At 33.3% G+C, this 25,988-nt stretch overlaps 3 protein-coding genes, 1 long non-coding RNA gene and 1 pseudogene across 4 annotated transcripts; 3 read left to right on the top strand and 2 right to left on the bottom strand.

Moving 5' to 3' along the window:
• On the top strand, positions 1 to 1,869 carry LOC110699937 (NAD(P)H-quinone oxidoreductase subunit L, chloroplastic-like). Its single transcript, XM_021877428.1, has 5 exons — positions 1 to 255; positions 392 to 481; positions 571 to 681; positions 1,346 to 1,440; positions 1,586 to 1,869. Exons 1-5 carry the CDS (start codon positions 118 to 120, stop codon positions 1,731 to 1,733), a joined length of 582 nt encoding a protein of 193 aa, XP_021733120.1. The 5' UTR covers positions 1 to 117; the 3' UTR covers positions 1,734 to 1,869.
• A 3,138-nt stretch (positions 1,870 to 5,007) lies between these two features.
• On the top strand, positions 5,008 to 6,203 carry LOC110699963 (annotated as a pseudogene).
• Positions 6,204 to 6,462: 259 nt separating this feature from the next.
• LOC110699977 lies at positions 6,463 to 7,883 on the top strand. Its single transcript, XM_021877464.1, has 4 exons — positions 6,463 to 6,867; positions 7,056 to 7,287; positions 7,403 to 7,472; positions 7,628 to 7,883. Exons 1-4 carry the CDS (start codon positions 6,463 to 6,465, stop codon positions 7,881 to 7,883), a joined length of 963 nt encoding a protein of 320 aa, XP_021733156.1.
• A 1,242-nt stretch (positions 7,884 to 9,125) lies between these two features.
• On the bottom strand, positions 9,126 to 13,709 carry LOC110699935. The gene is made up of 10 exons (XM_021877427.1): positions 13,109 to 13,709; positions 12,833 to 12,970; positions 11,851 to 12,039; positions 11,008 to 11,145; positions 10,769 to 10,890; positions 10,551 to 10,683; positions 10,343 to 10,472; positions 10,152 to 10,231; positions 9,903 to 10,037; positions 9,126 to 9,705 (listed from the first exon to the last, which is right to left on the bottom strand). Exons 1-10 carry the CDS (start codon positions 13,595 to 13,597, stop codon positions 9,475 to 9,477), a joined length of 1,785 nt encoding a protein of 594 aa, XP_021733119.1. The 5' UTR covers positions 13,598 to 13,709; the 3' UTR covers positions 9,126 to 9,474.
• Positions 13,710 to 22,646: 8,937 nt separating this feature from the next.
• Positions 22,647 to 24,936, bottom strand: LOC110699934. Its single transcript, XR_002507039.1, has 3 exons — positions 24,373 to 24,936; positions 23,145 to 23,221; positions 22,647 to 22,976 (listed from the first exon to the last, which is right to left on the bottom strand). It is a non-coding gene; the product is annotated as an uncharacterized LOC110699934 (long non-coding RNA).
• Positions 24,937 to 25,988: the final 1,052 nt, after the last annotated feature.

Genomic DNA, 25,988 nt, shown 5'->3' with positions numbered 1-25,988 from the left:
GGACAACCAGTCTTAAAAAAACAAAAAAAAGGGACAAACCAATATCGTCCTCAGATGCATGGCATTCTTACCATGGAAACATTTGGTTCTGATTAGAAGAGATAAGGCAGCAAAACCATGAATTGTACAATCTTCCACCCTCTCAAGGCTCTGCCTATACTCTCTGCTTCGAAATGCCGACCCGCTTTCTCCATCACTTGTGCGCTCAAACACAAACTGCTTAGCGCTTCGAACTCCAACCAACAACCATCACCGGTATGTCTCCTACATTTTCCCACCCAAAGAAGAAAAAAATGCCACTTATTTATTTGTTTATTTATTTTTGGTATGATTTTAATCTTCTTCTTCTTCTTTATTTATTTATTTATTTTTATTTTTTTGCTTCAAATAGATTAGTAATGGAAGCAAGATTTCATTGAAGCCTAGTGATGGGATTAAATCCAATTGGGTGTTTCAGTTGGGACTTTTGGCCACCACAACTGTATGATCTTCATCCTTAATTCAATTGATATATTATTCAAATCATATTTGTTTTAGTGGTTAAGAAGATCCAATAAAATGTATCAACAGGTTGCTTCAGAACCAGCATTTGCAGTTACAGGAGTAAATTATCATGAAGACTTGGTTTGGGTTTTGATTAAGGCTGGAGTTGTGGCTTTTTGGTACTTTCTTATTATGCCAGTAAGCAAAATCATCCACCCTTCTCTAATCCTTTGTTCAACATTTATAAATTGATCTTTTACAAAACTCGTAATTAGTATATATGTCCGTTTACATGATCTTATTTACTACCCCGTCTCAAATATTAGCAAAGATTGACAAAACTCGTAGTATTATGTTCTGTATTCTTTTGAATTGTGATGTTTTAATCATAGTTAGGCAAGTCTCACAATCTATAGATCATTCAAACTAGGTAATCCATACCATAGTACCATAGTAGTGTATAATAATAATAAACCAGACTCTTTAAAAAATGTAACAATAAAAATATGGAATTCAAACATTCTAGACTAATTAAAATGATTTGTTAATGTGGTTGGATGATTCTCATACTCTATGCAATATGCATCACTCAATCTTAGTACATAGTACCTTAGTAGAGTATAATAATATATACTTCATATTAATCATAACAATTATGATAATATAGAGAACATTACAAAAAAATAATTCAACATACCATAGTAGCATATGGAGTAATAATCCGAACAAGTTGAGCATTTTTTCAGTTCATTATCGAGTCAAAGCAAAAAAAAAAATTGGTGATTTTTCAGGTTATTCAATACTGATCATATACTCCGTAGTAGTTTATATTTGACATGCTTGATTTTATATTTCATGACAGCCGATAATCATGAACTGGCTAAGAATAAGATGGTACAGAAGAAATCTACTTGAAATGTACTTCCAATTTATGTTCGTCTTCTTGTTCTTCCCTGGGTGAGTACCTTTATGCTCCTTACGTCAATTGTTTCTTCCTTCCTCTAATTTGGTACTCACGTTAATAGTGTAATTTAACTAGTATACGACGATTCGAGTAGTATTAAAGTTATTGTCATTTAACTATGGAACAAATGTGATGCAGGATTTTGGTATGGGCACCATTTCTTAATTTTAGGAAATTACCAAGAGACACAACATTGAAGTATCCATGGTCTAAACCTGAAAACCCATCAGAGGTTAAGGGTGGGTTTCTCAAATATCCATGGGCTACCATTGAAGATTACGAATAAAGAATCGTCTCTAATTGTCATTATCAATTGTATAGTATATGTATTGATAAATTGATATTTGTAACTTCTCACTCTTTTAAAGGATTACAATGTGATTATACATATATCTTATTTACAGAAGTTACTCCTTATTTGATTATCAATCATATCAGATTAAATCTTCGTTGTGCAGTGAAGACTGAAGAGGCTATACAAGTAATGCTTCCTCTGGTTTTTAGTTTAGATGCATCATTTTTTAATCACTAATTGGCGTAAGAAATAAAGAGAACTTATTTTATTTTATTTTTTTAAAAAGTGATGAGTCTAAGGCCTTATTCAGTTCATCTTATTTTTACTTATTTCAGGCCTAATAAGCTCAGATAAAAGTTAATAAGTTCAGATAAGATAAGTCAAGGAAAATAAGTTCAGATAAATTATGATAAAGTGAATAGAACGCATGATGCTTCCATTTATAGTTTGGATGTTGCTCCGAATAACTATAGGTGCATAGCACCTATGTGCTTTAGAAATAGGTACGATGATAAAATGTAACACTACATGCATAATAGTACACAAAAACTACTTTTAAGATAACTTATACTTTAATAAAACATTATACTTGCATAATAGTATATAAAAATGTACAATGCTATAAATGAAAAAAAAAAAAATTAAAAAACCATAACACCCTCCTATTTTCACCTAACTTCTCTGAACTTATCTTAATCAATCCTGAAATAAAAAGAAATAAGGTAAACAAAACAGGGCCTAATTTTCTATCTTTTGGGTTTCATTCTTATTGATGGCATCAATAAAGTCTTTAAAATAAACCTTATTTAAAGGAGATTTTTTTTTTTTTTGACAATGAGAACTTCATAAATAAAGGCAAATTACAACCTAAGAGATCTAAAACAAGAAATTAAAAACAACAAAACCCACTTAACTAAACCAATAGAGGGAAAGAGAAATGAATGAATACACCCATGTGCATCATACCAAACATCTCGGAGCCCGAATAACCAAAAGGTTCTTACCAAAACCTTTTGTTGGACCAAAAGTTGCCAAACAAACCAAAATCTTGGAGAAGGACAGATAATGCAAGCGAACACTAAATAAGGGAACCGAAACTTAGCATAATCCCTATGAAAAATCCCGGCAGAAGAAGTGTAGAGACCATACACCCGAAAGTCAAAAGCCCCATGTTGCTGAAAAAAGGACCCATCACCCGACTCCACTCCTAGGGATTCACCTCCTAAGAGTCCGGGAGCCAAACCATGAGAGTCGGATTTTTTCACGACTCTACCAAGAGAAACCTTACACCAAAATGTAGGTTTCTTTCCTGCAATTCTACCTATATAGAATGCAAGAAGATGGAGGACTTTGCTTACCCCAAACATTAAAGATGGGGAGCCTCCTTCAAGATTGAAATTTTTAATGATGACTGTCTTTGTCATCATCAACACCAACACCGACACTGGAATGATAGTCGTTGAATGAAGACCTATATAATCCCGCAACCAATAAGCAACATGGCCAACGTACAACCCTCTCCCCTCAAACTTACCTACCCCCTGCAAACTCCAAATGCAAGGAATACTTTTTGCTTGCATAAATATCGCTAGCCTCTAGATAACAGCACAAACACAGAGGACATCACCCAAACTGACAAAGGGGGAAGCCACACATGCAACATGACAACCTCCCATAACACAATCCCACCCCGAACAAGCAACTAAAAGGGCCGCCAACCAAACTAACAAGGGATTGATAAACCTTACAACCCCTAAAAACAACCAACAAGGCGCCGAGAACAACGACCACACTTCATAACCCTCTATAACTTGAACAACTTTATTTAAAGACAACAGCTTAGGGCGTGTTCGGCACCAGTGTTTAGGTAGCTTTTGAGTAGCTTTTAGCTTTTTGACTTGGTCAAAACGCTACTTGATAAAAATTAGACATGTTCGGCAAGGTAGTGGTGAAAGTAGCTTTTAGTGTTTTAAGTAGCTTTTGCCAAAAGTTATAAGTTTTAACGTCGGATTAGCTGTGGGAATTTTTTGTTATTTTTGTAATTTTTTTTTTTTTTTTTTTTTTTTTTTGAAAAATAGGTATAGAATTTTTATCCAAAATTTTAGGAAATAAAATCCAATCTGTTTTTTTTATCCTTCAAATTTGAAATACTGTTTTTAATACTTATCAAAATTTTAACGTTGAAATTTATTTTGATGATTATCTCATGTCTAACGTTCAAATATTATATAGCCCTATATATGACTTGATCTGACATTCTATTTTGCATTCTTCATTTCAAATCATTTAAAAAAAAAATTGTCATTCCTTCACAAAAGACGTAGCTCTGCATTGCTTTGCTCTGGTAAATTTTGTCTTCTTATATGTCTTCTTAAATTATTGGTTTCTAGTATTATGAATTAAGCTTTATTGTATTTTTTTCCTATTGTAGATATTAGCATCGGGTCGAATTGTGGTTCTCATCTCCCATTGCTTTTCTCGAATTAAGGTATGAATTCATATTCTATTTTTTCTACAAAAAAACTCTTGTGGTTCTATTTAGGTTTTTTGAATTAGATTTAGATTGAGCTTCAAGTAACGTAGCTTAGCACAAGTAATATTCCATGATAAAGAAAATTCAATAAATACAATTATAATTAATAAAGTTCTGTACAAATTGCTAACCGGTGACTGGGAAAAAAAAACAATAAATATAATTAATAAAGTTCATCATCAATGCTTATTATTTCTACCACCTAATATTATTGAATTGTAAGTTGAATTTGATTAGCTATTTCAGAAATATATATTATCATTATATGACTCAAAGTACAATCAAGTTATGAATTATGTACTTGTACTACGGTGGTCTCTAAATGCTAAAATTAAATTGTTAAATCCTAGATTGAAGGAGACAAAGTAGAGAGTAGAAAAACAGGGATTTTTTTTTTGTAAAAGACCAATACAATTTCATCTAAGCAACGTCATCAATTAATGGAACAAGATAAAATAAGATATCTATATTTATGTAGATAGTTATGTTTAACATATGTTAGCTAGAATATTGGATAATCAACTAGAATGTTGTACAGTTGTACTCATATAGATCACCTAGATTTAAGACTAGTGTTATGCTAGCTATGTATATAACCTTAGTATGATCTTAATCAATGGGAATAAGGAAGAATTTCATTCCTTTTTGATACACTTCTTTTTAAGGTAGCATGTATGTCTTCATATACTATACAAATTTAATATATATTAATAAATTTGGGTTTCATACTAGATGGCTTCATCTAGTAAACAGTAGGCAACTAAAGACATTTTCAAATGGAATGATGAAAACATGATGATACTGTGTGATGTATGCCTTCAATTTATTAAAGACAATGGTCGTTCACAATTTTTTAAGTGGAAGGAAATTCAAACGGAAGTTGAAAAAAGAATTGGATGGGTGTTCATAAATACAAATAGTTGCAAGCATAAATATGATACAATGAGAAAAGATTGGCGTCATTGGAAGGCTTTGAAATCAAAAGAAACTGGTTTAGGATGGAATCCGCAATCTGGTAGAATTGATGCCACGAATGAATGGTGGGATCAAAAAATTAAGGTGTGTACACATTAAATTTTAATAGGATTCTGTTATTCATCAAAATAGAATTATATGACATATTTAAATTTGATTTTTTTTTTATGAATTTGTAGGAGAAATCAGATTTCAAAAAATTTCGTCATAAGGGTATTAGTGCAAAGCTTGAAAACAAATGGGATAGTTTATTTGGAGATTCATGTGCTACGGGGGATAATGTGTATGCACCTTCAACAGACCCTGTTATTAATATTGAAGAGCAAAACATAGAACATGAGAATTATGATGAAGAGCATGAAGAAAATCCGGAAAATGGGAGTAACTTTTTTCAAAGTGACTAATTTACATCTGATTTAATGAATGATAATTTTTTCCAAAATTTTATGGAACAAGCTAAGAATTCAGTGTTACCAAATCCGGGTGGTGCTTTACAAGTGACTAATGAAGGTGCAAATGCTAGTACTCATGCTTCTAAAAAGGCCCAAAAGCAACCTATAACAAAGAATAATGTTGTCCAAATGAAGCGTAAGAGAAGACAATCAGCAGGATCAACAATGTTGTCTCATAAAATTGGTGAAATGACAGTGTGTTAAGCTTATGGCTCAAAGTAGCACACCTAATGCAAGTACTCAACCATCCTCATCCACAATTACTACTGCCATGCAAGTTCTCAATCTTATGGTACAAAACCATATTTTAGAGAAATATTGTGATGTTTGGTTTTATGCTATTTCTGTGATTGAAGATCAAACTAAGAGAGAGGTGTTTTTGCATATGGATGATGATGAGAGTAGGCTTAGATGGTTGCAACACTTATATTTGAATAAAGACAATTAGATAAGATCTTTTTAGGTAGTTTCGATTTTTATCATTCAATTTGTTTAAAATAAGTAGCTTCATTAGTTATTTGTTACTAAATTTTATTTCGAGTTATTTGCTCCTAAAATAGTAGTGTTGGTACATGTAATTAATTTCATTTTTTAATATTAATAAATTTAGTTTAACATATATATATATATATATATATATATATATATATATATATATATATATATATATATATATATATATATATATATATATATATATATATATGTGTGTGTGTGTGTGTTTTGTTTCATCACTTGTTATTGAAATGTAATTACAGATATGGACATTGATGACGATAGAAAGCGTAAATTTTGGATTGCAATAGCATATGCTATATCTTTAATATATACTTATTATTGCAAGTATATCTATAAGGAACCGTGTATGACTTTAAATTTTACGGGAGAAAAGTGGATAAGGGAAGTGCTAAATGGTCATCCTATTCGATGTGTCAATGCATTTAGAATGGAGCCAAGATTATTATTGAGACTATGTAACGACTTATCTTCAAAATATGGATTGAAAGCTAGTGGTAACATGTCTATAGTAGAGAAAGTTTGCATTTTATTATATGCACTGGCTCAAGGGGTATCAAATAGAGTTTTGTGTGAGCGTTTTCAACGATCCGGCGATACAATAAGTAGAGTTATTCATGAAGTTCTCTACTCAATCTCTAGTAGAAAGGTAAAGGGGCTTGCGCATGATATTATAAGACCCTATGATCCTAGTTTTAAAGGCGTGCTAGCGAAAATTGCCACGGATAATAGATATATGCCTTTTTTTAAGGTAATGATTTATCTAATTATATATATTTATATTTATTTATTTATAATTATGTATATATATATATCATCATTATACTTTTTTAATAGGATGCTATTGGATGTATTGATGGCACACATATAGAGGCATGTATACCTGAGGCCCAACAAATGCCTTATAGAGGGCGAAAAGGAATTCCTACATTTAATGTTTTGGCTGCATGTGATTTTGATATGTGTTTTACATTTGTATCGGCGGGGTGGGAAGGTTCGGCACATGATACTCGTGTTTTTCTTCATGCAATTGAAAACCCAGAGATGAAATTTCCTACTCCTTCTCAAGGTATGCTTATAGTTTATATATTTTTTTAAGAGGTAATTATAATAAAGTTTATTTAAATAAATTCTTATAATATATATAAATATATATTTAACATTGTTTGATTTGGTGCAATTAGGTAAGTATTACTTGGCTGATAAAGGATATCCAGATCGTAGAGGATATTTAGTACCGTATCCTAAGTTGAGGTATCATAAGTCACAATTTGAGAATGTACCTCCTCAAAATAAACAAGAAAATTTTAATCGTTGGCACTCATCCCTTCGAAGTTGTATCGAAAGATCTTTTGGAGTTTTGAAGCAGAGATGGAAGATATAATACTTATCAAAATGTCAAAATACAGTGTTGAGACACAAATACAAATGGTGGTTGCTACATTTGCCCTACACAACTATATTAGAATTAATTCACCAACTGATCCCCTTTTTAGAGTGTTAGAGGATTACCCAGATTTTATTCCATCATTCGAGCTGCCGGATATTAATCATGCTGGATCAAATTGTGACAATAGAGAAGGTGATGGTACTGAAATGAAGGCTATTCGTGACCATATAGCTGGTAGTTTATGGAAAGCTAGACGCCGTAATTATTTATTGTAATAAAACGATTTGTGTATTTTTTCATTAGAGTAACTTTTAGCTTGTTAAGCAAATAAATATTCTTACTAAAAGGTTTGTATACACTTATTCATTTTTATTTATTTATTATTTTGATAGATTGTACATTGTCCTTTCAAATGTATTTGATAGTAATCAAGAAATTGTGTACTTAATTTTATAAACCACACCTTAAATTTTGTTATAAGAATTTGACTAATAATATAATTATAATTAATGAAATAATAATTTTTTTTTATTAAATTATATAGACTCAACAGCTAGTTTACCGAACACTACTATTAAAATATTTAAATATTCACAGCTAACAGCTAGTTGACAGCTAACAGCTAGGTATACAGCTGACAGCTACTACTACAGCTAACAGTTACCCACACAGCTACTTTTGCCGAACACGCCCTTAACCAACCAAACTAGAAGCTTACACAAAAACAACATAATAAAACCAAACAAAACATAACAACAATTAAAATAAAACAAGAACACAAAGAAACGAAAGAACATAGGAAGGAACAACAAGAAAGGGAAAGACCTCACCGGCAACAACCAACTCAACACCACGGACAATCGTCAGCGACAACAGAAAAAGAACCCCTCACTAAATCTAACTTTAGATACGCGAGGAAACCCTAGCCTTAACTTCACCTTTTACCGTCGGGAAATTAGATTAATACTTTCAACGGCGGCGTTAAGGGTAGCCCTTTGGTTCTTTAGTCCTTGAATCTAGTCGCAAAACACTTGACGATATGCCGAAACCCTTGATGATATACCAAAACCCACGAATTACCGAAGAGGATTGGAGCTCCCTGCCTCCCTGTATTCTTCGCCAAACAGACCAAAAAAACTAAAAATAAAATAGCAAAAAGGGGTACTAACGGGAGGACTGGGCTCGCCGGCGACGGCTAGGCGAAACGCCAATCGCCGGCGAGCAGGGCTGAAGAAAGAAGGAGGGGCGGTGAAAGATAAGGATGGGGTTAGAGAGAGAAGGGTCGAGAGAACTCTAAGACTTTAGCTTTTTTAGAGATTAGTCTCCTATTTATGTTGTGATATTCCTTCATGGGTAAAATGAACCTTTTTTAAAAAAAAAAAAAAAAAAAAAAAAATTATCAGTAGATCAATTTAGTTCGTAAATAATTTTCATTACTCACAAATTTTATTTATTCTACTTTATTCTTGTTTTTTTTTTTTTAAATCTTATACCAGATCGAAGGGAGTACAAGAGACTTGGTGATTTAATAATTTCATAATATTAAAACCTGTAAATAAAAGCATAAGAGTCTACAAATACAAGCATGTATGTCAAATATTCTAAAAGTTAACAGGAAGCTGGAAAAAAAAAACTAAAATAAATAAACAGAAAATCAAATCGGTCAAAAATGCCGAGGACCGAATTGAAACTATCAAATACAGCCGAAAGCATTATGGCATCCTCTCATTCTAACTCCTTGTATCCGGTGATCTATTTAGATGGTTATTGTTGGATGTAAACTTGCTGGTGTTGCCTCCTCTCAATCATATTACGAACCAAATGAACGGCAGAACTGACAGCACACAGCCACTAAGCGTTCTAATTTCAGAAAGATTGGAAGGAGCTGAGCATCACAGATACCCTCTTCCAATCAAAGGACTCCACATTTGAAGACATAACAGCAGCACCCACAGCTGTTGCAACTGCAACAAATACCAAGGCTTTAACACAGCCATGACTTCGCGATAATCTCCCCAATAACACTTTACAGTACTTGTTAGCATCCTTGAAGAGAGCTGCTTGTCCTGAATGATCACCGGCCAATGCTTTTTCATTCTATGAGAAAAGCAAAAGAACGTCAAAACAATGAATTATACAAAGTCACATACAATCATATTATGGCCTGAACAGAATTAGCAGAAGCTGATTCTCTCTATCCATCTTTATTTTTTTATTGTATTTTATCCTTAAATCTACGTCTCCAGATGTGATTGAATCAAATAAAAAGGTTGAGTGAGGATCATGAAATCTACCTTCTGCTGGAAACTCTTCAGAGTCTGCTTTACAGTTTCAAGAGATGACTGGTTCAGATGCTGTTCCCTTCTTTCCTCAGAAAGCTTTTTCAGAACGGCAACACTTGCCTCCACATTATCCAGGTATACTTTGTCCTGCAAAAATGAGCACGAAAATCAAGTAAACCACAAAAGATGGAATGCCAATATAACCTGTCAAAGAATTGAATGCTAAATAGTAAGAGTAGTAAAAGTGTAAAATCAATTTACCCATTGCTTGTAGATATCACTGTTATGAGCCAAGGACCAAACTAAGATGTCAGTGGCTTCTTTAGCCAGCTCAGGCTTCCCTGTGAAATCAGTAAACAAAAAATACACATAAATTTCACAACAGAGTTCTTTCTAAGAAATGCATGTTTATATAAGAAAACAAGGATGCAAAATAGCATGAAAACAATTACCTTCTCCGGCTGCTAAAATTGCAAATCCAAATATCTGATGTGAAACTTGTTTCATTGCTTTGCTTCCAGGCGCACCAGCAAGAGCAACTTCCTTCAGGACAGGATAGACAGCCTCAAATCTTTCAGTTGCCTGCAAAGAATCCCCATACAACTATTAGATACATATTCAATAAAAGGTCATGAATATTAATCTATATGAATTACACACCTTTACTCTGGCGGATGACACAGGGAAAGTGGCCCGCACAAGGATCTCAAACTCAGTTGGAGGGATCAGACGTTCTCCTTTCCTAACAGCTCCGTTAACCAAGATGGAACGGGCCTTTGGGGAAGCCAAAATTCTGCAATCAAGCACATTATATTACAAACGTACGATACATTAACACAAATGATTTACTGTATCAAAAATATGCAACTGTTTCAAACCTTTCAACTAACTGCAAAATCAGATCCCTACAAAGTGGATTGCTAGTGGATTTGCTGTTGAGCAATGGCAAGAGGTTATGAGCCCATGCAAACAAGCCAACTGCCAAATCTCCTTGACAGGCCTATACAGAATAGTTTACTTTGTCAGGATAAGCCAGTGGCAGTTAAATAGGACAAGCATAGTAACAATTCAAATTCAATATCCTTCAAATAATCTGAGGCATTACTCCAAAGACTACCTGAGATATCATCCATATGATAACTGAAAGCTTCTCTTGTCCTTGATACTTGGGGTTCTCTCTTAATGTAGGCAACACACTCACAAGAACATCTGGTTTACGCCTTAAAACCATAGCCAAAACCGCAAATAAAGCAACCTATCACATATAGCAACATCCATAAGACAAAAACAAAATGACTAAATATATTTCAGGAATCGGAAACTTTCATAGGATACTTTGAGAGTGGAGAGTGATATGACCAATTATTGTAAAAGACCTATGAGCAAGAAAGTGAAAAGAGCGGTAGGCTGGTAGCACAGTTAGTGTTCTCATTAACTCCAATGAAATAGTAATTCTGACAGAACTCGATACTTCCTTCCACAGTCTATGGAGGGCAACAGGGAAGAGGTAAAACAAGAAGTGACAGGATAAGAGTGACACCAAGAATCTAAGATATAATAAATATAAAATGAAAATCATAAATCATTCAAAGCATTAGTAGTTACATTGCAGCAGACATGCTTCAAACCAGCATCAAAGTCATAATTTTAAAATAGCATATATAAACCTGCTGTAGCACTGTGTACTTTAAAATGAGGAGCGATGATAAACCAAGTGTAAGAAAAGAAAATCAAATTCTTAGATAAAAGAATACATTGCAGCAGACATGCTTCAAACCAGCATCAAAGTCATAATTTTAAAATAGCATATATAAACCTGCTGTAGCACTGTGTACTTTAAAATGAGGTGCGATGATAAACCAAGTGTAAGAAAAGAAAATCAAATTCTTAGATAAAAGAAAACATTTAAAGTTCTGCTAGGAGATAGGCTTAAAGATGAGCACATTCTGTACAAAATTACCTGAGATTTGGATGTTGGCTGCTGAGTTGCCTTCTTAGCATTCTTAACACTAGGAGCTTGAACGTTTAAATCTGCGAGAATACTATCTAATAACAAAATTGCAAAGGAACTAAGAGCGGGAACTGAACGTTGGCTGATCCAGTCAATTGATGTCTTATAAACAGCATCAGGGATATGGGAGACAGGGATCTGTTCAGAAAAACAAGTAAAAGCAGATGAGCAGACAAGCCTAGCAAGAAAATAACAGCTACTCGTATGTAGTTATACAAAATGTGGTCAAGCAAAAACTATTTGACAAGGCTGATAAGAAATAATGAATTGCACTTCGTGTAAACAAAGAAAGGAGAGGCAAAAAAATCATACACAAAGGGAAAACCGGTTCAATGTACATAAAAATCAAATTACGTACTACAAATAGCCAATACCTAGAATCTTTTCACCAAAGAAAACATATGTTACTCAAAAACATCCAAACAAATCAATATAATATACAGAAAGTTATATTCTTCTATGGTCTATAAATTAGAAAATACTCCGTACATAAGTTGTAAAGCACAAAAAATTTACAGTAAAATTCTAAACAAAAAGAAAAGACAAATTCTTTTTAGTTGGAGAAAGATATGGTAGTCCAAAAGCCAGCAATTGTGGTCCGCGGATAATAAAATACATTCATGAATTTTATATTCCCACGTGTTTCACAAGCACATAACTTGTACTCGACATCGATTTTGCCAAGCCAAATCAGCTCAAGCATTATTATCATCGTACAAGATGTATTCAAAGACAAAAAGGTTTCAGATTCAGGCTATACTGACTCTAAATTGGTAGAGGATGCATTCAATTACTAACATATTTCGAGTTTCGAGCATGAAAGATCTAATTAACAAAGCTTCAACAAAATTAATCATCAAATTTGAAATTCAGCTAAAGATCTAATTGCCAAAGTTGTCACAGAAATCATCATTATGCTCAAAAATCTCACCTCAGAAAGTTTAGCAACTGGAGATTCCCTGAATGTCTTAACCCACGGAAATTGGGCAGAACTCACCCCTGAAAAAGCCCGTGCGAAATAATCTGCGAATCGCATCAATTGTATGTCCTCCTGATTTTCGTAAGAACCCTAAAACACAAAATACCACTCAAATCAATCAGATCACAATTGAAATTCAATTCAACAAAATTCAATTCAATTCAACCCAATTCAATTCATTAATCAAACAATCAAATCAAACATTGATCTACACCAAAAATAACTCACCGACAAATCGATAAGAAATGCAGATAAATCATCGGCATCCATCTTCGCAGCGGCTTCGGAAACCGAAACCTTAGCTTTCTTCTCAACCTTCTTCTTCTTTTTCTTCTCCTTATTATCATCCTTCTTCTCAACAACATTCACATTCTCTCTCTCCTCCGATTCACTATCATCGAAATCATCGCGCTTCTTCGATCTACCATTCCGATGAACATCATCGTCATCATCGAAAAGAGCAGATTTCTTCTGCGCCTCCACAATTCGACGATGTCGATCCTCCGACTGCTGCTCGATCGCTCGAAAAACATTCCCATCCTTATCAACCCCAGAATCAGCGACAGTAATTCCGGAAGCGGCACCAGGTTTCTGCTTATTCTGCTGTTGATTCTTCCTGCGCTTAGAGTAGGTAACCTTCTGCCATCCATGATTCGGCACGGCCGTGGCGGCAGCACTGACATCTTCAAACTCGTAGAGGTGGTTTGAATCCTCCATTCTAGTTTTAGAGAATGATTTTAGAGAGAGAAAAAGGGGTGAAACAAAGAAAACACGGCAGATTGTTGAGAGTAAAGTTAGGAAGAAAGAAATAGAAAGAAAAATGAAAGAAGATTGATTGTATTTATAGAGGGGGAAGAAGTCGAAGCATGTGTTAGGAAAAGGTAGCCCGTGTTTGACTTGGGTTATGATCAAAGTGTTTTGACATCGGATCGTGCGGAGTAACACGGGGGTAAGAAGTGGACGAATACAATTGGAAGGTTACATATGTGTTGCTTTAGGTGTGGTGGAAGTGACGTGCAATTGAGATACACTATGACTATGTGTATATAATTGATATTACTCCTTATTGATTATTGCATTAATCCTTTGTGATTCTTTTCCTATTATGTGCAATATAATCTTATCTCACCTATTATGTTCAATCCAATATCTTTATCCAATCTATATTCTTTAATCTATCCAATCCATTGATAAAGTGGTCATAAGCCAATAAATATTTTTGCTTGTAATTGATAATAAGATAATCCATCCGTCCCCTTTTGATAGTCACTTATATTATTTTTAGTGATCCAAAATGTTAGTCACATTTGCTTTTTTCAAGTACCATTAATATTATTTTAAAACCAAAATTCTTTCCCATTTGTAATAATATTTGTGCAAATTTAACTTTTCCATGTAAATTTTACTTTGCCATGTATTTTAATTACTTTCTCTCTCTACTTTTTTTGCATACCCAATATAAATTTACCTTTTTCAATGTACTTTTGCTACTTCTTATTTATGTTTATTAATTCCCGTGATTTTTCATCAAAAGTGACTATCAAAGGGGGACGGAGGGAGTAAAAATTATGACGAAGTTTGAGTTCTATTAAATTACTGTGTACTAATGTTTGATATATTTTCGTGTATACATAATCAATTGGGTTACATTTTGTGTATGCACGATGATTTTAAATTTTACCGGTAAAGATGAAGCACATGCTTCATTTTTTTTTGTGTATTTATGTGATAAAATTTATTATTTTATTTATTGTATGTAGTATATCATTTAATAATTTTATTTTAAAATAAATTGTGAATTTCTCACATTCATTATCTATTTAGATACAATTCTTAATCTCAAAAGATTATATTTTATATTTAATTAATTTAAACTTTAAAATCTATTTGTCAACTTTGCTTATGTAACATTGAATTATTTAATTCTAAAAGAATTTAAAATTCTCTCATTTATTTGGTTATAACTTATTTTTTTAAATCTTAGACCCCCGTTCACTTCAGTTTATTTTTGTTGAACTGAAGTTAATTTTACTGAACTTAATTTTGCTAAACTAAAATTATTTTTTTTAAACTGATATTAATTTTACTAAAATGAAATTATTTTTGCTGAGTTGAAATTACTTTTACTGATTTTCTATTATATTTCTTCTTAAAGTTTACTGATTTTAATTATATTTACTGAATTGAAATTATTTTTGCTAAACTAAACTTATATTTACTGAATTGAAACTATTTTTGCTAAACTAAACTTATTTTTACTGAATTAAAATTAATTTTACTGAACATAAATTATTTTTACTAAATTATTTTTTAAGCTGAAGTGAACATGGCCTTACATGTCAAGTTAAGAAAATTTAATCCTCTAAACACTCGGGAAAAAACTCCCCTTTATATATAGACTAGATTTGTGCCCGGGCGATGCCGAGATAGTTGAATTGATAAAGTTTTAGGATAAATTTTTTTAGCTTGAATGTTAAATATGGTCGTATCACTTATTTTATACTTCGTATATCAGTGTACTCTTTGTATAGCCTTGTTTATTAAAATATCTATGCTATTATTGACTTGAAATTATTTTTTTGAATTTAAATTTTTTTAGTGAACTTTGTTTTACCTTACAAAGATTATTTTTATTGATTAAAACTTATTTTTTTGCTTCTTTAAAAAAATGATTTTTTTATTCATTCCCTATTAAAAAAAATTAATTAAGGTCCCGTTCACTTCACCTTATTTTTGCTACACATATTTATTAAACTTAAATTAATTTTACTGAACTGAAATTATTTTTGCTGAACTAAAATTATTTTTACTGATTTTCTATTATGTTTCTTCTTTAACTTTACAGATTTTTACTAAACTGAAATTATTTTTGCTGAATTGAAATTATTTTTGCTGAATTGAACTTATTTTTACTGAATTGAACTTATTTTTACTGAACTGAAATTAATTACTGAACTGAAATTATTTTTACTAAATATTATTTTTGTTAAGTAAAGTGAACAAGGCCTAAATATATTATAAGTGGGTCTTATTTTAAAGAACCTGTCAAAACGAATTTTATGATAGAAATAAAATCGAGTTATAGGATATTATTTAAAGGTTATGATTAATTTTGTATAAATGAAATATTAGAAGTATATCAATAACAAAACTCTATATAATATTTATCTTACAAAATCTATCCAATCTAATCTAATATAACATCTAATCTAATCACAATAATATCTATTTGTTGTCTATGTGGTGTGACACTAGGAAAAAAACTGGAATGCCAAGTGTTAATTTCTCGTGGTCTAGCTGCTAGACGACTTTATATATTAGTGATGATATGATAAAATATGATAATATTATAATTTAACAATTTTTATAGGAAAATTGGCTTCAAATAATACCGACTATCAACGGTATCGCCGGTCCCTGGAAAAGTATCACGAGGAATATTTTGTCTATATTTATTTTATTTTATTTTTGTTATTAATTTTATGTTTTTCTTTTCAAAATATATATTATGTTAACAATTTCCTCTATAGTACAGTCCAAATTAATAATACCCCACATCTTTGTGAGGATTTTTTTTTATTATATTTTGTCAATATGTTAATTTTTCTTTTCCCAAAATACTTGTAGTAATTTTAATTTTACTACCACACAATAGTATATAGATGCAGTTTCTATCTTAGTCCTGGAGTAACATGCACAAAGTAATCAGGTTTATAAAATTCATGTTATTTTCATGTTAACTTCTTATTATCTCAATTTATATATATGTTATTTTTAAATAAGTACATGTTATTTATAAACGCATGTTGTAACAATCGATCATGTCACTATACTGTAGGTTTATAATATTCAAGTTATTTTGATGTGAAATTCTTATTATTTTAATATATATATATATATATATATATATATATATATATATATATATATATATAGTGTTGTAACACTTCACCACAATCTTTTAAAACCCCAACTTTTTTTTTTTTTTTTTTTTTTGACAACAGCAAACCACAACAAACTAAGTGACAAAGCTATAAATTAAGGTTAGTCCTGCAAGAGTTAGCAAGATCGTGTGCCTTACCCACTTGGTCCCTTCCAACTTTCCATACCACACACGTTCTGAAAGTAGGTGCCAATTTCTGGATGTCCCTGATAGTCCATAAAATATTTACGTCCGTTGACTACTGGTTCCCAAGAATATGAACTAGATTCAAGCAGTCCGAGAGCAAGAAGACAATAGGAAAACCTTTAGAACTTGCCCATCTAACAGCCATCAAGCAAGCAATTGCCTCTGCATGTAAGGCCGACACTGCTTTACAAAAATGACCCCCCCGTCTTCGAACGTACAATCATCTAAAGAGAAAACCCATACTATCCCCGCATTTCCAGTTCTTTTCATCCATGAACCATCAAAAAGAATTGTAACCCCTTGTGTAGTAATTGGTCAATGGGTAAGACTATAAGACTCAAATCCTAACGAAGTATAGGAAAACCCCGGAGGTCGAATATGCATATTGTCTGATTCATGGGGGTTCCTGTTATAAACGGAATTGCACAAATAAAATAGTAAGAACAATGTTACCGAGAATAAGACTGAGTCGCGGACTATGTCGCTCTCTTTAGAACATTCGCGGCACTGCCTCAAACTTGTGCAAGCAGCTCGTACCAAACCGGATGCCCCCAGGATAAAACAGTCTTTCACAAGTATAAAATACCGGCGGTTTTGCACCGAACCACCGGACAACGGAACACCAGAAAATCAGAAAGAAACTGCTCGACTGTTTTGAGAGGAAGAGAAAATATATTTTGCAAAGTGGTTTTCTGTATTTTTTTCGTGTGTTTAAAAACAAAGCTGGAACCGTCCTTTTATAGGTAAAGATACGTAACAGCTTAAGCATGAAAACGGGAGAAAGATTAGCAACGTTTACTGCAATTAGTGTATCCGTTAAGCAAGAATCAAGGCATTAAATCAGTGTAACGGTGCAACGTTTAGCAGTAAAACAGCAACGAGAATCAAGCAATGTAACGGAAAAATTTAAAACAAAACAGTAAAACGTTTTGTAACTGAATATTAATCAAACCGGTAACAAAAATTAAGTTTGTTTAATAACCCAAACCCAAACCCGAACCCGAACCCGAACCGACCCAGCCCAGCCCGGCTCGGCTCGATTCGGTTCGGCGCGCGTGTGATATATGGTTTACCATATAGGTCCTCCCTCTCCACAAAATGTGGGTAGCCCAAGGGCCACACCCCTTTAGCCCACTCTCTATATTATAAAGAGAGTAAAACTCTCATTTCCCACCAATGTGGGACTTTGAGTTTTTTCACAAAATTCACACACTACACACTTGTTGTTCCAACAGTTCCTATCCTGCTTTTCACGGAAAATATCCAGCTCTGCCATTGCCCTACCCATATGCTGCAGCCAAACACCTCCATCACTGACTTCCCCTCAGAAGACACGGCTGTTTCTAGTTATCCATAGGCACCATAGGGTCACTGTCATCTTAGTGATCCTATCGCTATGAATAACATCCTCGCTAGAAAAGAGCAGGATATGATTCTGAATCCATTGTCGCAAAGGAGTAGATTCTGTAATATTTAAGTCAAGAATGAGCGAGCAGTTATTCCACGCGAACTGGGCCACTTCGCATTCTCTAAATAAGTGTTGGAAGTCCTCTTCCTCCTCTCTGCAAAAATCACATTCAATCTATACAAGAATCCCCCTGTGGTGGAGGTTGGCTTTGACTGCCAGCCTATTCAGAAGCAGCTTCCAAAGAAAGAGGCTCCATTTTGGAGGAATACTTAACCTCCAAAGAATGTATATACATATATATATACATATATATGTATATATACATATATATGTATATATACATATATATGTATATATACATATATATGTATATATATATATGCTGTGTGTGTGTGACTTTTATACATGATATGTTGTTTTAGTGTTTTTTTTATATTCAACAACGATCATTTCATTGTATAAATCTCTTGTGTTAATTTGAATATTTCATATATACTCTATCTTAACATTAATTTTCATGTAATATTTAATTCGTTCAAAGGAGTGAAATACACATAAGCTGGTTTTGAATACAAAAAATTATCAATTTAAAGCATACTAACACAAGGTCTAAGAAAATAACACAAGTTTGTGTAAATAACACGGGTATTATTGGTAAAATAACACAATTTTATGTAAAATTGCACAAGCTGAGGTCGAAGTAAATAACATGTTGTTTAGAAAATAACACAAAATTTAAGCAAAATAACATAAGGTGTAGGAAAAATAACTCAAGCATATTGGGTATGAGATACCATGATCCATAGTACTCTAGGAGAGTACAAGTCTTAAATGCATTATTATTTTGATATAATTAGTTTAAAAAATGTTTAAAAAATCCAAAAAAGTTCCACAATATTTTGGTTGGTTTTTTTTTTTTTTGTTATTTTTTTTTAAAAAAAAGGAATATTTTGGTTGGTGAATGTGGGGAAAATTTAGTTGTTTTGAAAAAAAAAAATTAGTTAAACACATATTGACAATTAAAAAAAATAAAAAAGTCTAACAAAAAGGTGGGTCATTATTAATTTGGATTATAAAGGAAATTGTTAACATAATACTTCCTCCGTTTCTATTTAGTTGACACGTTTGATTTAGGCACATATATTAAGTAGAGGAGAGATAGAGTGAGAGAGAATAAAAAAGTAAGTGGGGTAGGTTATAAATGCAAGGTAAAAAAATTTTACCCCAAAAGGAAAAGTGCCGACTAAAAAAACCCTAAAAAAGGAATATGTGTCAACTAAATAGAAACAGAGGTAGTATGTATTTTGAAAAGAAAGCATAAAATTAATAAATAAATATATAAATAAATAGACGTAATATTCTTCGAAATAAATTTTCGGTGACTGCCGGACTAATTTGCATACTAAAATAGACATCGATAATAACACTTGTCACTTTTTGGTGCTATTTGCTAGCGCCAATTTCCCCTAATACCGAGCCAGAAATATGCGTTCTAATTTCGATCGGTTTTTCGTATTGTTTGCTCGATCCTACTTTCTGATTGAATTTTTTCTCACTTTTCTGAAACCCATATGTGTTCTACATATGGACATAACCCTCTGGGAATTCATGCTCCATCTACCCGATTGAACGCTCCGTGCAACAAATGGTACATCCGAGATGTTGAATTCACCAAACCATGGAAGCGAGTTTTTTCTAAAACTCGCGGTGTCCCATCCACTCGCGCCAACCCTTCACGGTTAGGCTTCCGCGCGGTGCATTCGGACAATTAACCATGGACCCTCTATTAACTAAACCATATCCCAAACTTTTAGAGAACTAGAGCCATGGTTAGGTTGCAAACTCATTGCATCATATTTTGCCTACTTGACTAAGTGTGCATTATTTGTTGTGCATATATATTCTATCTTAACCGTTTGTTGACTTGTGTTGAGACTAAAAAATTAATGACTTAAAGAACTTTGCTTATCTATTTAAATAATTAATTAATTTGAGTCATTAAAGTCTAGTATTTTTATCGGAATTAACCTAGTACGACTTTAGGCATACCCCGATTGACTAATAATACCGAAAACAGTCCCAGACCGAAGCTCCAGTATTGGCGCCAAGGTCTGAGCTGTAGCGCCACACTATGAAGTGTAGCGCCTGACGACAGCTCTCGTCTGGCACCAAGCTCCATGGTGTGATGCCAGTCCTGTCGTTTGGCCGACAGTTCGGATAATGGGTCAAGTCATCACCTAATGTCTAACTAACCAGTTTGCTAATTAATTCAGTTAATTTTCGCTGTCAATAACACCTTGTCGAGTCATTAATTGAGTCTTAGTCACATAGTCTAGCCACATGGTCATGACACGAGTCTCAACATGTCACCTACACTCACTAGTCTTAGCACACACTTTGAGTATATGTCACCTTGACCATGTCTTAGGTTCATGCATGAGTCGGTCTTTCCGTCATTTGAGTTGGGGGTATATTCTACTCCTAATTCTTCATATCCCTCCATCTAAATCTTCTTCACATTCTATTCCAATCTTTCTTCACTTCCTCCATCCATTGCATGTTGAATAAAGTTTGAGTCAAATAATTAACAATAAGTAAATCTAAATTCCTTTTCCACAGTACTTGGTCAAGGAGAGAAGGGCGATTAATCAAGGACAACCTCTTTATTCAGGTCTCGCTTTTTGATAAACCGATTCGTCAAAAGAGCAAGGCTAAGAAGATAATGGCAACTCAAGAAGAAGTCAATGATCTTAAGAACCAACTAGCTACTGTGACTGAGACACTGAAGCTTCTCGCACTTAAGATCGATGATCCTGTGAAGCAACAACAGATGGGCCTCACGCAAGAGAGCCTAAGAAAGTTGTCTAGCGATTACAAGTTTCAAGAGCTTACATCACTAGGGGTCTCGGTGGACAAAGATCTTCTTCCGCAGAAGTTCAATGCCAACGACATCCCAAAATTCAAGGCAACAGATAACCCTTACTTTCATCTAAGAGCTTTTGAAACCATAATGAGTATTAAGGGTATCGATAAGAAGGTTTTTCCCTCTCTGTTCTCACTATCTCTTGAAACCGTTTGCCAACAATGGTACTTCTCCCTTGACAAGGAGAAAACCTCTACCTGGGAATCGATAGTAAACGCTTTCGTTGATAGATACAAGTGCAATATTCAAGTTAAAACTGATCATAGACAACTTGAGATGCTAAGACAAAAAGAGAATGAAGGTTTTACTTCTTTCTTTAATAAATGGAGGGAAACTTCCGCCAAGATGATTGAGGTCCCCACCGAAAAGGAGTCTGTGAGGATGTTTATCAAGAATCTTCAAGAGAAGTATTCGAAGCATTTGAAATATCAACACAATTTGAATACTTTCAAGGCCGTTTATGACATCGGAATTGAAATCGAAGACGACCTCGCAAAGCAAAAAGCTACTAACAATAGTAACCACGGTGGCTGGAAAGGAAAGAAGAACGACAATTCTTCTTCTTCCGAAAACGCCCACTCTAGCACTAGTAGAAAAAGGCTTATTTGCGTCGCTCATTTATAGTGTATTTGCGTCACTTCTATGAGCGACGCAACTGCTCGCGACGCAAATGACTTTTGAGTCATATGCGTCGCTCCTAGGCGCGACGCAAATAAGAGTCATTTGCGTCGCTCCTTTATAAAGGAGCGATGCAAATGACTTTTTTGATAAACTTATTTTTTGTCATTTGCGTCGCTCCTTTATAAATAAGCGACGCAAATGACTTTTCTGATTAACTTATTTTTTGTTATTTGCGTCACTCTTTTATAAAGGAGCGACGCAAATAACTCTTCAGATAAACTTATTTTTTGTTATTTGCGTCACTCCTTTATAAAAGAGCGACGCAAATGACTTTTCTGATAAACTTATTTTTAGTCATTTGCGTCGCTCCTTTATAAACAAGCGACGCAAATGACTCTTCAGATAAACTTTTTTTGTTATTTGCGTCGCTCCTTTATAAACTAGCGACGCAAATGACTCTTCCAATTAACTTATTTTTTGTTATTTGCGTCACTTGTTTATATAGGAGTGATGCAAATGACTGAGTAGACAATACAAAACTACTGTATTTGCGTCACTTGTTTGTTTAATGAGTGACGCAAATGAGGTGAATTTTTTTTTTTTAATTATAATATAATAATTGCCTTGTATATGTTTGTAGTACCTGTTTTCCTAGGTATAAAGTAATATGCTAATGCTAATATAATTGAAATTAAAATGCAATATTATTGAATAATGCAAATGTAAATTTCGGCAGAGTCTCCTTTGTAATTTGGCCTACCCATAAAATTGGGAATGACGACATTATATTAACAACCTATCCAATAATTTACATCTCAATATCATAGACATTATACTCACCATCCCAACACCAATTAACCAAATTACTTCATTTCAAGCCTATAATCCAAAACAAGAGTCAAACATGCGCTAAGTGGTAAATCTAAAGTTCAACATTACGTATAATATACTCTGCCCAAATATCTCAGATCTCATTTATCTCCTCCTCGGTGTACGGTGTAGTTCTTGAAAAATCCTATCAACACAACAAATATACAAGAGGAAAGTTTTAATTCAAGATTGTAGCTAACATCAAATTGTATTTATCAAACAAAAATGAAATATTTATCAAGCGTGTGTGCTTGTGATCCTAAATCTCATAGAACAAGAGCGAGCACGAGAGAAATAGAGTTCAGGACATTACTGAAAGTGCCTAAGTAGAGGTACTTGTTCTCATAAACGCGCCCAATTCGTGCTTCCCATCGCCCATTATGATGATGCCTACAAAAAAATTAAATGATAAAAAATAATTTTAATAAGACATTCAAAGAATCATATAGATGTCACATGACCCATAAAATTAAAGAAAAAACAATGAATGTTCAAAGATGCAAACAAGCAACCAGTAGTATATTGCAAAACAGCAACTGTAAAAATCTACAAACTAAATGTACTAGCTGAAAACATGCAGGTGAATATATTAAACCAGCAGAATTGAGATGAGCCTCAATGAAAATTCAATGACTGAAATTATAAAAATTCAGTCATTAAGATTCCTGTGTTTCGTGTGCTTGCAACTTGCAAATCCAACCAGCTTATCTTTTAAGATTCCTAATAATTAGATGGACTAAAATGGATGATGATACTCCAATATCACGTACCCAACACCTTTTCCTCTTTTCACTTTATAGTTCCTAGTCTTTTATAAAGTAATGGAGAAAATATAAAGCTAACCATTTGTCCATGCTTAGAGCCACTGTTTTATCAACCCAACATAGCACACTTTTCACAAGCATCAGTTCTGAAACTGAAATTTGTGGCATACTTGGTAGTATATAAAACTCTGCCCCTTTAAATACCCACCAGTTAAAATAATTAAACCCATAATTAACAACCAAGTTTTGATTAATTTTCCTACACTACTATCACATGCAACATCTACATGCATGATTATTTCTAGTATTCTGTAAATTGAATTTTGTAACTGAAAATTATTTCACTTGTTTGGGTGTTTAACAGGCTATATGCTCAAATTGCAGTAACGGAGTTATAGTAATTAAATTATCCTACCATATGTAAAGACGGCGAAAGCGGAATTCTGGGTACACCCATCCATAATTATTCCAAGAAAGTTCTCTTGGGCAATTTATCAGTCAATTTAAGTACATACATTTCCAATTTTCAATGCAATTAGCCAAGAATTATTATGTGTATTCCATTATCAGATGACCTATTAATTGTGTTCTTAATTATTATTATGTGTATTATAACTATTATTATGACTGAAATTATAAAAATTCAATTAAATCTGCCATATAATTTCTAATTAGTGAACTAACACTAAACTTGAAATTAAACTAAGTCATTGTTCAAGTTAAATGCTACATTCTATCTACCATCAAAAGATTGAACATAAATAGAAGCAATCTTACCATAGGTGAACTTGATTTCAAAAATTCAACAATGTCGAGCCGAAATCGATTTTTGGGGGCGAAATTAAGCGATTTTTCCACTCGAAAATTCAAAAATTCAACATTGCTGTAATTTGCTTGAACTTCCTCGGGTTTTTGGGGGCGAAAATTCAGCGATTTTTCCACTCGAAAATTTCAGTTATTGCTCGAATTTTTTCAGCAGGATTTTTAATTGAATTTTTTGGGGTTTCTAGGGTTCGAATTCGTATGGAATTGAGTACATTTTTTGCTCGAAATGGGGGATTTTTGGTCGAAAATAATCAATTTTTCTAGGGTTTAAGGATTCGAATTAATTAGGGTTTTTGGTCTAAATTTTTGCTCGAAATTGCTCGGATTTGCTGCCGATTATGGGTGTTGAACTTGATTGCGATTTTAGATGTTGAATTTGCTGGGGAATTGCAGTTTTTTGGGCGAATTTGTGGGTGTTTTTTAGGCGAATTTGTTGGATTGAAGGGTCGATTTTGGATGTTGAATTTGTTGCAACTCTGTTTTTTTCTTTATGTTTAGTGAATTAGTGAAAGGTAGGCGTGAAAAGATAAGGTCAAAAAGAATAACCTAAAGTGCAAAAGAGTTATTTGCGTCACTTTATAATAAAAATGCGACGCAAATAACAAAATCTGAAATTCTGAAAATTTGTTATTTGCGTCGCTCATTTATTAAAGGAGTGACGCAATTTATTCACTGCCTTATTTGCGTCGCTTGTCTGTAAATGAGTGACGCAAATAAGTTTATTATTTGCGTCGCTTCAATAAATAGGAGCGACGAAAATGATAGAAAGCTAACATAAACTTGTTTTTTGCGTCGCTTCTTTAATAACAAGTGACGCAAATAAATTTAAAGGAGGGTAAAAATACACATTTGCTTCGTTCTTTAGAATGAGCGACGCAAATATGGCGACGCAAATGAGCCTTTTTCTACTAGTGTAGTAATAATGTTAGTACCTTTGACCATAATGATGTCTTAGCCATGGACAATCAAGGATCTAAAAGGAAACCCAGGCGAGAGTTTACACCCATTGGAATGACCTACGATGCTGCTTTCGAGCGTCTTTACGATCGAGGATTAATCAAACCTATTGGCCCTACCGAGGATCCGACACTAGAAAATCGATCTTCGAGATGGAATCAAAACTCTTATTGCAAGTACCATCGAGGGCGCGGTCATACTACTGATGAATGATACAGGTTTCAAAACCTCATTCAAGATCTCATAGAGGCAAATAAGATCCCATTGCCTCTAGCTAGCGAGAAGACTGGATGATGTCGGAGCAAACAACACAAGACAGAGGCGAGCTTCAACGACAAGATTTCATGACCTCCTTTTCTATTTCTTTTTCATTTTTTCCTTCCCCAATAAGTCTAGCATAGGCACCTTTATTTTCCCTTAGATTATTTTTGTAGATTCTTTATTTCTTTTCCTTTAATAAAGTGAGCATTTATTTCCTTATATATGATCATTTCATTACATTGCATTAAAAAAAAAAATCCATGTCGAATTAAACACAAGGTATACCAATGATTTAAGGCAACCCTTGTAGCCACATCATATCTCCTTTCACCATTTAAAATATACAATCT

The sequence above is a fragment of the Chenopodium quinoa genome, unplaced genomic scaffold (genome assembly GCF_001683475.1).
Source record: "Chenopodium quinoa cultivar QQ74 unplaced genomic scaffold, ASM168347v1, whole genome shotgun sequence".
In the NCBI taxonomy this organism is placed as follows: domain Eukaryota; kingdom Viridiplantae; phylum Streptophyta; class Magnoliopsida; order Caryophyllales; family Amaranthaceae; genus Chenopodium; species Chenopodium quinoa.
Note: the sequence above shows the minus strand (reverse complement) of the source record. Positions and strands in the feature narration are given on the sequence as shown.